At 39.4% G+C, this 13,524-nt stretch overlaps 1 protein-coding gene across 1 annotated transcript in view; it reads left to right on the top strand.

Annotated features, from left to right (window-relative positions):
- The first annotated feature begins 3,566 nt into the window (after positions 1–3,566).
- zyd (zydeco) overlaps positions 3,567–13,524 on the top strand; it is a 62,651-nt gene continuing 52,693 nt past the window's right edge. Inside the window, exon 1 of the mRNA XM_065236901.1 lies at positions 3,567–3,809. Within this exon, the coding sequence (XP_065092973.1) occupies positions 3,770–3,809 (40 nt within the window). The 5' untranslated portion in view covers positions 3,567–3,769. The remainder of the gene's footprint in view (positions 3,810–13,524) is intronic.

The raw sequence follows: 13,524 nt of genomic DNA, 5'->3' as shown, positions 1-13,524 counted from the left end.
ATGCTCTTGGTCAACAATGAGTGAATTCACATAACCTTGGCCAAGCCATGGTGAGTCCCGTAGATGCCCCTGACGAAAGTAGAATATCGGCTGCTGAGGTGATAGCAGCCATTAAATCAAACAAGATCATGAAGGCCGCAGGTGTCGATGGAGTGGTCAACCTCGAGTTGAAAAACTTGAGTGTTGACTTCTTCGAAAACCTTGCAGCGGTCTTCAATAAGTGTTTGATGCTAGGCTACTTCCCTGCATGCTGGAAGTTAGCCAAAGTCATTCTAATCCACAAGCTTGGCAAAGAACCTACCATTGCCAAAAGCTATCGCCCTATCAGCCTCTTATCATCCATCTCGAAGCTATTCGGAAAGCTCGGCTTTGCTGGTATTTTCAAATGATAAAAACATCGTTCTCAAAGAGCAATTCGCACGGTTTACTAACATCATCAAGCGGAACAAGTCCTTTTCCAAGACATCTGCCATGACATTGTTGGTGTTGAGAAGCCGCTGGACAATGTCTGGCATGATGGCCTCGTGTACAAACTGCATCGATACAACTTCTCAATCTTCCTTGTTAAGATCATCAACAACTATTTGTCGGGCAGATCTTTCCAGGTCTTCTTGAACAATTCACCTTTTGATACGTCCAACGTTGATGCTGGGGTTCCCCAGGGTAGCCTCCTTGATCCTATCCTGTTCAACATATTCACGTCAGATGTTCCTCCCCATCCGGGTGGTGATATTTTGTCAATGTTTGCAGATGACACTGCCATCATCTTACTTACCATACCAATCAGGCTAAGGCCTTGTTGTCCTCTGCTGTCTGAAGAAGTCATCTTCACTCTACTCGATCCATGGCCACACTTCGCCAGCCTCGTAGTCTGCGAAGGGTCCGCAGGTCGCCTTCTACTTGGTCGATCCACCTTGCGCACTGAGCGCCTCTTCTTCTTGTTCCTATTGGATCGCTTTCGAGATCCATTTGCGTTGGATGGTTCTCCCAGCAGCTGGTGCAATTCGTGGTTCATTCGCCTCCTCCACGTTCCGTCATCCGTCAGCACTCCACCGTAGATGGTACGCAATACCTTCCGTTCGAAAACACCAAGGGCTCGTTAATCCTCTACGAGCATAGTACAGCTCTCGTGACCGTAGAGGACCACCGGTCTAATCAGCGTCTTGTAGACAGTCAACTTCGTGCGGTGGCGAATTTTATTCGACCGGAGCGTCCTCCGCAGTCCAAATTAGGCACGATTCCCTGCCATAATACGTCTTTGAATTTCTCTGCTGGTATCATTTTCGGCGGTAACCAGTGAGCCCAAATACACGAACTCATCGACCACCTCGATTTCGTCACCGTCAATCTGAACTCGGGGTGGGAGGCTAACATTGTCTTCCCTATAACCTCTTCCTTTCATGTATTTTGTCTTTGATGCGTTGATGGCAAGTCCAATCCGCCTAGCTTCAGCCTTCAGTATGATGTGCGTACGCCATCATCTATAAGGGTCGAATGATCCATGCTCTGAAGAGAAAACTCCAAACAGGCCTGTATGTTCTGTTCGACTATGTCAAAAGCTGGAAGATTTATCAATGCAGCTAAAACACAGACCATACTATTTCCGCACTCCAATTCACTTCGACTTGCCCCGCATGGTAACTTGATATTCCACCTTGATAATACTTGACGTTGAATGGTCGAGTGAAGTCTTCTACCTTGGTCTCTCCCTTGATAGCAAGTTGCTGTTCCGTTCCCATGTGGACAAAATATCCACCAAGTGCAACGTCTTGATTAGATCGCCCTACCCACTCATGAACAGAAAGTCCACCCTTTCCCTTAAAAACAAGTTTGTTGTCCACAAGCAGGGAGAGCTGTGCTAAGTTCCATCACCTCGAACTTCAAAGGATCCAGAACAAGATTCTTGGGATGATCCTCAACAGTCCCCCGCGGACTCGAAATTCTGAGATCCACCGCCTGGCTGGTCTTCAGACACTATAGGAGTGGAGTACACTCATCCCCGAAAGGTTCAAAGACGCCTGCCTGAGATCAAATAACCAGATCATACTCGATCTGGCTATTTAGGTTAAGTTATTAGTAGTTAGGCAGGATATCAAATTATTATTTTTTTATTCAAGCAAAACGCACTCTAAGGGGTATCATGTAAACTAGTTGAAAAACGTAAACACCTTAATTAGAATAACAAATTAAACAAAGATGAAGAGCCCTTCAGGCTAATCAATTGGAATGTATGATCAGTGTAAAATCATAATCAATGGAAAATAAAACGTAATTTTATTACTACAGCGATGTGAATCAAGATGTTAACATAAGAAAATGTCCGCAAAAATGGCTTTTGTCATTCATAAGGCAGCATGACATTCCTGTTTTACTTTGTCCGAATTTATCTTCCTGTTATTGGCGTTGACGAGAGCTCTGTAACTCTTTACACCTATGGAGAAATCTCATATGTAACTGTCAGTTTATGTGTGAAACATGGCGGACTTTTTCTTATTCTCTCACTCCAACGCAAAAGCCCATAAGGAACTGTCAAAATGTGTGTTAAGAAACGTCACTTCGGGACAGGTGTACAGGGCGAATTATGCCAAAAGTGTTCTGGATTTGTTCTATCACCCTTTCGTAGCATTCGTAAGCATTCTGATGTGGCATTCGGATTCAGTTTCCAAGATGAATTTAGTTTAAAATTTTCCCCCCTAAACGACATTATCTGTGATTTTAAATAATTAAAATTCAAACTACCACGTTGAATGATAGCGCAATCATAACTGATTCGCCATTTTTGTGCCAGTATCGATTTGCCGGTAATCGATACACCGGTATTCAGTACTCGCCTTGTCAAAGTTAGTAAATAGCCAGGGAAAAAATTGTACAATTCACCCATGTTGAGTTATAGTGGATAACCCTTCTTTCTTCTTATTCTTCTTTTTCGCATTTCAAGCTTAATGCTTATCGCATTTTATAGCTCTCAACTTAGTGTTCTAGATGCACTTCCACAGTTATTAATCGAGAGATTTCGATGCCTGTACCATTTTTGCATTAGTATAATTGTGTGGCAAGGCAAGTACAATCGACACACTCTATGCCCAGGGAAGTAGAGAAAATTTCCAATCCGAAAAATTCCAGGATTGAACCCAGCCATCTCCAGCATAGTCTTGCTTTGTAGCTGCGCTTTTACCGACTGAGCTAAGAGAGGCCCCAGTGGATAACCCTAACAGCCTCAATTGTAAAAAAAATCCCAATCAACAGTGTCGTTCGCAGGCAGAGAAATAAAGCTAAGTTTCCCTTCCACAATCGAACGAAGCATAATCTCGCAATTCTATCTGTACTAGCATCCGACCGTACACGGGAGTAAACAGTGAGCGAGCATACATTCTTTTCCACATCCCCAGTATCACCTTCCGTTCCGTTGTTCTTCAACTTTTATACACATATGGAGAGCAGCGAGCCACATAGCTGGAGAAGAACCCGGCGTGATGAGAGCACGCGAATCGACATTGGAGGGCAATTCGTATTTGTCGCTACCTAAGAGATGCGCTCGATTGAAGCTATTCCAGACTGACCTGGTCTTCCGTGCGTTCAACATCTCGGTTCGGTTCTTTCGAATGGTCGGCCCGTAGTGACCCGTCCCTATACCCGTTTGTCACCGCTGCACCGTCGCCGTTTGTCGTCGTTGCGTTCCGTTGGTGTTTGAAGAGCGGAAAAAGTCTATACATAGGAGCCAATTGGGATCGGCGCGCCTCAGTTGGGTTTGGACTGTGATTTGATCAACATGGACGAAACGGACTTCTGGACCGTTACGAGACCTAATGGTATTTTGGAAAATTAGTTCCATTTATAGTTGATTGTTAGCTAATTGTTTGCCACGGATTTGAAGAATTGATTGACCTGTAGTTTGTAGTGCGTTGAGTGTCGTGTGGAGTTTCAGATACTAACATAGAGATGATTACAGCAGGAACATGAATAATTGCAAACCGCCAATCGGCAGCGCTGAACAATTGTTAATCGTGAATCTACAATGTGCTTGAAATGGCAGAATCAAGTTCTACGGCTTGGAGTCACACTAATTGATTATCATAGACGAGAACGTTTCACTTAATTCGGAAGATGAGAAGATTAAAGAGTAAAGTGGTTCAACTGTTGCCGCGTCGTGGCTGTATATGTAGCCCTTATGTGGCTCATATGTGTGTTCATAAGAAGTGCGCTCAAATTGGCCAAGGAGTGACCAGTACCGTCCAATATGCTAAGTGCCTTCATGAAATGAAAACTGTATCACTGTGAAGCATCAATGAAAAGGCCGAGAAGAATACAACAAATATCACAACAGCGGCCTCTGCCTGTGTATTAGAATACGTATTATCGTCGATGATGATAACGTGCTCGATTGAGACGTAGGTGGACTCGGTGTGTGCGGTGTCGAGGAGACAACGTGTGATATTTGGCTCGCGGGAAACCGCAATGATCGCACTGCCTTTTGTGTACCTACTTTACACACAAAACTCTCGCATCGAATAGGTCCCCACTTTCCGCGTCGAACATGTACAATACACCTACCACCCGGGACCAACCACACACAATACAATATATCCGAGAGTTTTGCGCAAAGTGCTCAGGAGTGGAGGCCAGGCGGGCTATAATAAGTTATTTATTCGATAAATAAGCGCTGAATTTATCAACAATAAGATTCAATTAATTTCGTTAAATGTTTAACAATTCAGCGGCATTCTACAACGGGGCAATCACTCTCTAGGACCTAGGTGACCTGGAAGATGCCATGTACTGAATTCTAGTGCTGTATACATCTCAGGTGGCCCAGGTTCTTCTGATTTCCAGATTATGTACAAGCAAGTTTCACTTAAAATCGAAAAACTGACGACACTGATCTACAGGCAATAACCTTTTCGCGGGCTGGATATTGAGACATTTTCAGCTGGTTGATGAAATCTTTTGCGTCAAAGGAAAAAAATAAAGAACCCTACCACTACCGTATTCCACAGCATACAAAAAGATGATATGTGATTCGTTCCTTTTGCTTCAGGTCATATTTTTATTGGTTGAAATATGGGTTTAATTGAATTAAAGTGACATTCTCTGATGTGGTGCTAGCTACATGGAAATGTGTACGATCTTACGGTATAGTCAGTCGAGGGACCCAAGATGGATTTTGCAAAAGTCACCCAGCTCGGCGTTGCCATTGGATGTGCGAGAGAATTATATAATTTTTTGAAACTATATGTCAAAATAAGACTCGGCCAGTAGGAAGTAATCACACCACGTGTATAAGAATTGAACCATTTCACAACTCGCATAGTGTGTAGGAATCTTTTAAATGACGATTCTCCGTTCTGGAATGATCGAGGCGTTTGTTGCATTTGACGAACAAAAAAGGCGAGATCGCAAAAGCAGTAAGTCACTACAGCTGTTCACTTTATTAATTTGTAATAATCGGCGACTTTGTTTGACGTTAGGTCTTCTTCTCATTTGGTTTTATTACGTCCCTACTGGGACTTTACGCTGGTCCTTAACTTAGTGATCTTTGAGCACTTCCACAGTTGCTATTTATGCCAGTACCATTTTTGTATTAGTATAATAGTGCGGCATGTTCAATCATGCCCAGGGTTTTTACAACCCGAAAAATACCTAGATTGGACTGGGAATCTTACCCAGTCGCCTCCAGCATGGTCATCTTTATAGCTGCGCCTTTACCGACTGAGCTAAGGGAGAACACTTAGATTTGACGTTAGGTATAAATACTAATAGTAATAGTATTATACTATAGACATTAAGTTGATTGGCATTAATTAATCATTAGATATACTAGCTGACCCATCTTGCCACGTGACTCATCTTGCATCACCATTCCCTATGTTAGGCATATTTAATTCATAATCACAAAATCTTCCATTATTTATTTCCTAAAGTCTGTTCCATTAAGAATTTGGTCGCACAAAATTGGTCATTTCTCCAACAAAAAAGCTATGCTTTTCAGGTGAATTTTCGGACTTTTCGCGAATACCTCCCATCATGTCTTGCACAGTAGTACCAATAATCAATACGAAACCAACGATTTTAAATTGGCTCACTACTACACGGATAGAAATCTCCTTATACCTTTTGGCAAATTTCTATGGCTTATTATTCATAAAATGTATTAGTCAACTAATAAACAGACGCCTTGCAAAAAGTTAATGAAGATCATGTGTCAAATGAAATGTATAAGTGTCCCAAGCAAATCGACTAACGTACCCCAGTCTAGTATAAAATCCAGTACTACACTAAGTTTGTTTTGATTCGCTATGAGAGTTTGACAGATAAAATGAGGGGTTAGTGGATTCTCCTATGTTTCGAGAGGTGAATCGATTAGCTTGAGACCGAAGATAGTACCAGAGCTGAGCCAAAAAGTTGAGCTCGTTTCTTCGGGACCGTCTGGTCTTATAGTTACCTCTATGGTAGTACGTGGTAGTACTGTCAAACTTATCTGTCATCTTTTTCAACCACTTCTCCAAATCAGATGGTGTTTTGATTGTTTTGCCACATTTCTTCAATTTACGCTTGATAATTGCCCAAAAATTTTCGATGATACTTTTTCAATAAAATCTATATTATTCTGCTTATACCATTCAATGACATCCCTGCTGTAATGGCAGCTGGCTAAGTCAGGCCAGAACTTTAAGGGACCTTCGTGTGACTGAATGAATGGTAAATTTCTCGTCTGAAAACATTCCCCCTGGTAAAGTTGTCCATTTATAGTCGCTCCAGTGTTGAAAACCTTTGTTTTCTTTCCACAACTGCAGATGCCTTGCCAAATCATCAACTTGCGAGTGAATTTATCTACACAGACAAATTTGAACTTACCCGGAGTATCCCCCGCTACGTTCAGCAAGGTAAAATTTTTGACCCAGAATGTGTCTAAAGGCAATTTTGACGTAATTTTCGTCGTCCTTAAAAATACACCCGTTATATTTAATTGGTCAGAACCTAAGAGAATAGGTGACACACATGAACCACTTTTCTGTCAAACGTGAACCAGCTCGTGATTGGCTGATTTGATGTGCGTAAGATAGAGATATACGTAGATAAAGATAGAGATATAGATAGAAATTAAAGAGTACGAAGCCAATTGTCACCTCTTCCTCTTATGTCAGAACATGCTCGTACAACTTCCTTGCACGGTTTTTGGCAACCAAGTTTATTGCTTTAATTACATTAATTACACAATGTAGAACATTAACTACTTTTTAACATTAATTACAGTCGAAACTTCGTAATTAAAGTACATTAATTACATTTTCAATACTTTTAATTACATTAATTACGTATAGATAATTTTGATAACCGTCAGTACTACTTCAAAACGCATTAATTACTTTAAGTACTTTTGATTGTATTTTAACTTTAACGCACCGGTTCTTTGTATTGCATGCCCCCTGGTTTTCACGCTAACTTGAATATATCCATTAATGAGTAAACATTCATAAATTTTATAGAAAAGTGGCTTAGCTCATTTAATGAGTAAAACCGGCTTTGCTCATGAATGAGTATTCAAGGAATACTTTAAAAAATGGATACTTTTAACCCTTCATGTTTATTCTATACATGAGTAGAAAGCATTCATTTTATTGAAAATTTTGCTGCATGGGGCACCCTGTCATCAGAGATTTAACCAAGAATTACATTGTGAAAAAACACCAATAATTATTATATTGTATATTGATCATCAATGATTGCAATTCAATTTTCTTGTTGAATTTACGACTGGAAGATGGAAGACCTCTCCAGAGTTCCATCCACGTCCTCAAGATCATGGTTGAAAAAATTCACCTGGCGGAAGGTTCTCCCTGAAAAATTCATTGAATTTTTGTGCTGGACATTCCCTCAACGGACTCCACCATCCGATCACGATTTCGATGTGTCGGTTGCAGCTAATGCAGTTTTCTCACCATGATCAGCAACAAATGAATGTCCTTAAGGACAGTCTACGTGATGGATGCTGCTATCGAATGGGTCCGGTTCCTTGTGAAAGTGAACTTCTTCTAAGATGTCAGCAAACCTGAGACGAAACACATTATTAGAACAATTTGAATGAAAATCGAACTTCTATATAATCCCTATCTCGATCCCTACCTTGTAACAACTAGCTGTGCCGCTCTTTCTATAGTTGGAAAACTCGCGATAACTCCCGACCATTTCCTCCTGATATGTGAGAATGCCGTCTGATTTTAGCATTGAAATATTAATGAATTTTTTACCCATTTTTATTTCAAGCAGATATTTTCAAAAATGAATAAAAAGTATAAATATTTAATTTGGTAAAAAAATTCATTTTTGACAGCTTAAAATAAACTTAAAAATGAGTACAAGGTACTCATTTAAAGGGTATTTTCAAGTTAGCGTGTTGTTTCAGCGTCCTGTTGGGATGTTTTCTGGCATGGTACTACAGAATACATTCTTGCATATATGTAGACTCGCCGAACTGAACCTTTTCGCCAAATCAGCAAAACACAATCTTTTCTGCATAGTAGATAGAGTCGTCCCTCTCGTCCACTTCTACGTTTGTTTTGTTTTGCGCGATCCAACGTTAGTGTTTTTCTGTTACACTGCTACAATAGCTAGGTTGTATTAGTGAGATCTTGCGTCGAGAAGTCAAACAAACGTAAACCCCGTTCACATTACAGCCTGTATCACGGAATATAGGCTATCTTGCAATGAGCACTCGTACAAAAGATTTCCAGTGAAAACTAGATTTATGATTGCTCATTGCAAGACAGCGTATATCACGTGATATACGATGTAATGTGAACGGGGTATTAGACTACACTCAAAAAATTCCACACGTCATCATCATATGTTCCACACTTAATATTGCGCTTATTTTGAAACACATCCATTTAATGTGTGAATCTTATGCTACACCGAAAATAGTTTTTATGTAGCTTTCATTAGAAATGCAAATGATTTTCATCCAAAAATAAAATTAATGGAATTCATCTGAATTTCACATGACATTTATGCGACCACGTTAATTCTATATGGATTTTCATATGAATTTCATCGGCCTCATAATATTCATATGATTTTGTGGTGGGATTTTTAGCTATGTGATCACATGAAAGCCATGTGAAATTCACATGGTTTTCATCCATTAGATATGTGATAATTTTTTTGAGTGTATGAATCATGCCTGAACACTATGGATTTGAATTGTGACACACTTGGATTCTATGCGCCTCATTTGGTGATATCAATAGCTTTGCACATCATAGTTCAATATTCTACAATATTCTTATTCATCGACTTCTACTTTACCGACTCTAAAAATGAATCGACAAATATATAAACAAAACTGCCAGAGGCCAGAGCTTTCACATATCTTTTTAATGGGTCTGATTTGGGATTCGATCATGGACTGTTGAGGTGTACTGCTGCCGGAGTCTTCGTTCGATCTCACTGTGCCACGGTTGTTCTCATGAGGTGGGTTGATAGAATAAAGTCACAAGTCTTGTTTTAGATGTATACCTTTCTGAGCAAGCAATTCACATGGCATTGAAATTCAAAACACTTCAAATCCATTTGCTTTAAATAGTAGTGTGATTCAATAGTGAAAGATTATCAACATTTCAAAGTTTAAAACACTATAAATTAACGTGTATAACACATTGAACCAAGATGAAATACACTTATAGTAAATGTGATTGTGCATTTAAAAAATCCAGTTTTTAAACACTTTGATCAAACGTGTGGAATTTTTTGAGTGTCACACTTAGTTTTTTCGAACGAGTTCGGCTGTGCAAATCTCGGCAAAAATAAGTTTCACTGAGGTCTCAGCAAAAGTGACATTTGATTGCTGAGTCTCGGATAATGGTTAGCTGAAACTCAGCTCATGAAATATTTGCTGAGATCTCTGTAAAACTTTTTTTGCCGAGATTTGCACAGCCAAGTTCGGTAGAAAAAGCTAATTGTGTAGTTTGTGTCTTTTTCTCCTTCTAATGTTGTAAAAAACGGAGGAACAAAGCCACCCTACAGGGGTAGTAAAGTGTGGGAACCCAACGTTGAGTATAATCATCCCAAGTAACATTGCAAGTTTTATCAAGGTTTTAAAGTATTCTACAAGTCCAAATCATGGTCTACAGAACCTTCATAAAACCCAAATTGTTACTTGGGATATGTACCTACTCTTGGGTACATCTAACTTACTTTTGGGTGGAAAGCTAGCGGATAATTCCATACGAATTACACACAAGTGAATGAAAACTACTTTGACCCGCTTTACCTACTTTTGGGTTCCTGTACCATAGTGCCGGGGCCTCCCTTAGCTCAGCCGGTAAAGGCGCAGCTACAAAGCATTACCAGCCTGGAGGTGACTGGGTTCGATTCCCGGTTCGGTCTAGGAATTTTTCGGGTTGGAAAATTTCTCGATTTCCAATGCAAAAATGGTACAGGCATCGAAAGCTCTCAATTAATAACTGTGAAAGTGCATCTAGAACACTAAGTTGAGAGCACGCATTAAGCTAATATGCGATATGCAATAAGCTTGAAATGCGAAGAAGAAGAAGAAGAAGAAGAAGAACTATAGTGCCGAGATGAGTGAAAAGAACTTACTTTTGGGTACTTTTTTTCTTATCGTTTGGTATTTACAGTCGATTTGGGAATTTTGAGAACCTTTGAACACGAACACGTTGGGTTTTCAACGAGAGTGTGCATAATTTTTTCACGTCTCTCGCGTTCCATCTTTGATAAGCTTTAAATGTGTGTATGGATCCTGATAAAATTTTCACCACTGAATAAACAATCCTTCCAGAATAACAGTTTCTTGCTACGGCGACGCTACAATAATTTAAAAAAAGCGGCCAAATACTAACTGGAACAGACTTTATGCTGTTATTAGAGAACCAAATAAAAATAATTCGTATTGGAAAATGGGGACCCACGGCTTTACTTACCTTCCGAAAAAAATCCACATTTTGTTATTACCGGTGGTTTTAATTTTTTAATTATATATTTTGTATTACATATTCACAACAATTTCTCAGTTGCATTGAATAACAACAGCCAACATAAACGCAAATGTCACTTGGAGACACATGCTAATTAACTTAAAACTTGAGGCTATAAAATAAAGCCGATAAAGTGTCATTTTGATGGCTTTTTAGCCGGCGCCGGTGGTGTAGTGGTAAGCGTGACTGCTTTCTAACACCCCGATGGGTCTGGGTTCAATCCCAGCCGAGGTCGGTGGGATTTTTCTGAGGCATAAAAATCTCTGGTCACGTCTTCCTTCGGAAGGGAAGTAAAGCCGTTGGTCCCGGCCCATGTGTGTTGAATGGGTGCGATATCCTACGCAGGTGTGGAAGCTGCCTTCCTGCACATTCGATTGCCGTCAATGGATGGCAATCGATGTCCGTCGGTGATTGGCACTAGATTGCGGAACAGAGACCGACGTTAAATAAAGGAAAGAAGAAGAAGAAGAAGAAGATGGCTTCTACACAACCAACTACTCTTGCTTAAAAACGATTCAGTAACTTCCAAAGTTAAAGGATAGTTAAATAAATAAACATGAATAACATCAACAACGAAAGTACCTTTTAAACTACAAAGCAACCCGTACTCAGCTAATAAGCTATATTAGTGCTTCCTTGGAAGCATTTTTACAGCCAACTAGGTTCATTTTTAGATGTGTGCAGTTTTACCATAGAGAGGTAACTCTAAGACTAGAAGGTCCCGAAATAACGTGCTCAACTTTTTGGCTCAGCTCTGGTACTCTCTTCGGTCCCAAGCTAATCGATTCACCCCTCGAAACATAGGAAAAACCTATAACCCCTCATTTTATCTGTCAAACTTTCATAGCTAATCAAAACAAACATTGTGTAGTACTAGAATTTCGACTAGAATGGGGTACGTTAATCGTTTGCTTGGGACCAATAGGCTAGTCAAGTAGTGAGCCAATTTAAAATCGTTAGTCCGATTTTTTTCTACAAAGCTGAATAGACTAGTCTAGAAAAGTGTTGCAGGTGCACTATTATAAAGCCTCTACTCAGCGGTGTCAGTGTTGGGCTCATCAACACAGGCTGTGACAGGCAGGCAGTGATGCCACATATACAGATTTATATGTAATCATATAGATTTTTCCCAATATTTTGATACTGATATCTGTATAAACAGATTTTTAAAAAATATGCATATTTTTTAGTTTTTTCAATTAGTGGAATATATTTTTAATATTTTAATATTATATTTATTTATTCTGATTGAGCGTTTCTTCCTATTGAGCAGCTACGAGTTTGATCACAATTTTCCACTAAACTAAAGCTTTTTAGATTTGATTATAAAATAAAATACGAACAGTAGCAAAACCACCGGTAAAAAAACTATAATTTTGATCATTTATTACAACTTTTTTTTGTAGAATATCAACATAATGAAGATTAACAACTTTTTCAATGTAGGGCATCTAATATTACATATTTTTCAATATATCAATTAACACTCCGAACACGATGCTTCTAGTAAAATGTGTAACGGCAAACTTGCTATGTTCGAAAAATCATAGCTCAGCCATTTATTGACAAATTTCAAATATATTGACGCTATTTGAAACTACAGATTTTAAAAATTTATTTGGTTTCAATAAACTTAAAATCCATAGATAAATTTCTGAGCAGTCATTTTTCAAACATTGCCCATTTACCGTTACATATTTTACCGGAAGCATCGTGTTTGAAGTGTTAAACAAACAAATGTGGTTAGAAGTGAGTGGAAGTGAATTATAAAGTAAGCTATCTTTAAAACAAAACTGTATGATTATCTTGCTTAACTATGTTATGTGTCAGTTCGTCTGCGGATGTGACAAAGGACATACCGTTAGACGCTATTGAAGGTCGACTTTAATGACTCGTTCCATTATCGAAATTCCCACCAAATGTAAAGGTACCAGCAAAGATGTTCAGATGGACAAGACCCATTAAATGGAGGACAGTTCGTTGAGCGGCACAAGAGTACCATTTGGCTACCTATTGTTTACTTGAAATTAACATCTCCATTCACGATCTAAAGTTGAACCCCGCGGCGAACATAAGAACTAGAAACATGATTATGGTTTCAAAATTCCTTCACGGTGCGGTATAGGAGACAAGTTTTTAAAACCTTGCAATACATTATTGAAGCCTTTTTTTAATTAGGTAGTGGAACGGGGTTAAAACGTTAAAATCTATAAATCTTGCGAAAATTGAGAAAGAATTATTTTTTTTTTTTTCCTTTGGTTTGTTTTGTCCGTCGATCTTGTTTTCCGTGCTGAGCACCAATGCTATCGACGTGCCAGGAAGGCAGCTCCCACACCTGGACCCTACCTATCGACCCATCAACTCATGAACCGGGGACCAACGGCTTTACTTCCCATCCGAAGGAAGGCGTGATCAGAGATGTTATGCCTCAGAACATCCCGGCGGCGCCGACTGGGAAAGAATTATATAAAAAAAATATTATTTTAGGAGTCCATTCCCAAGTCAAATTGCAAGTTTTATCAAGGTTTTAAAG

Source organism: Ochlerotatus camptorhynchus, unplaced genomic scaffold (genome assembly GCF_037179485.1).
Source record: "Ochlerotatus camptorhynchus isolate MF236.1 unplaced genomic scaffold, CSIRO-AGI_Acam_v1.1 ptg000041l, whole genome shotgun sequence".
In the NCBI taxonomy this organism is placed as follows: domain Eukaryota; kingdom Metazoa; phylum Arthropoda; class Insecta; order Diptera; family Culicidae; genus Ochlerotatus; species Ochlerotatus camptorhynchus.
Note: the sequence above shows the minus strand (reverse complement) of the source record. Positions and strands in the feature narration are given on the sequence as shown.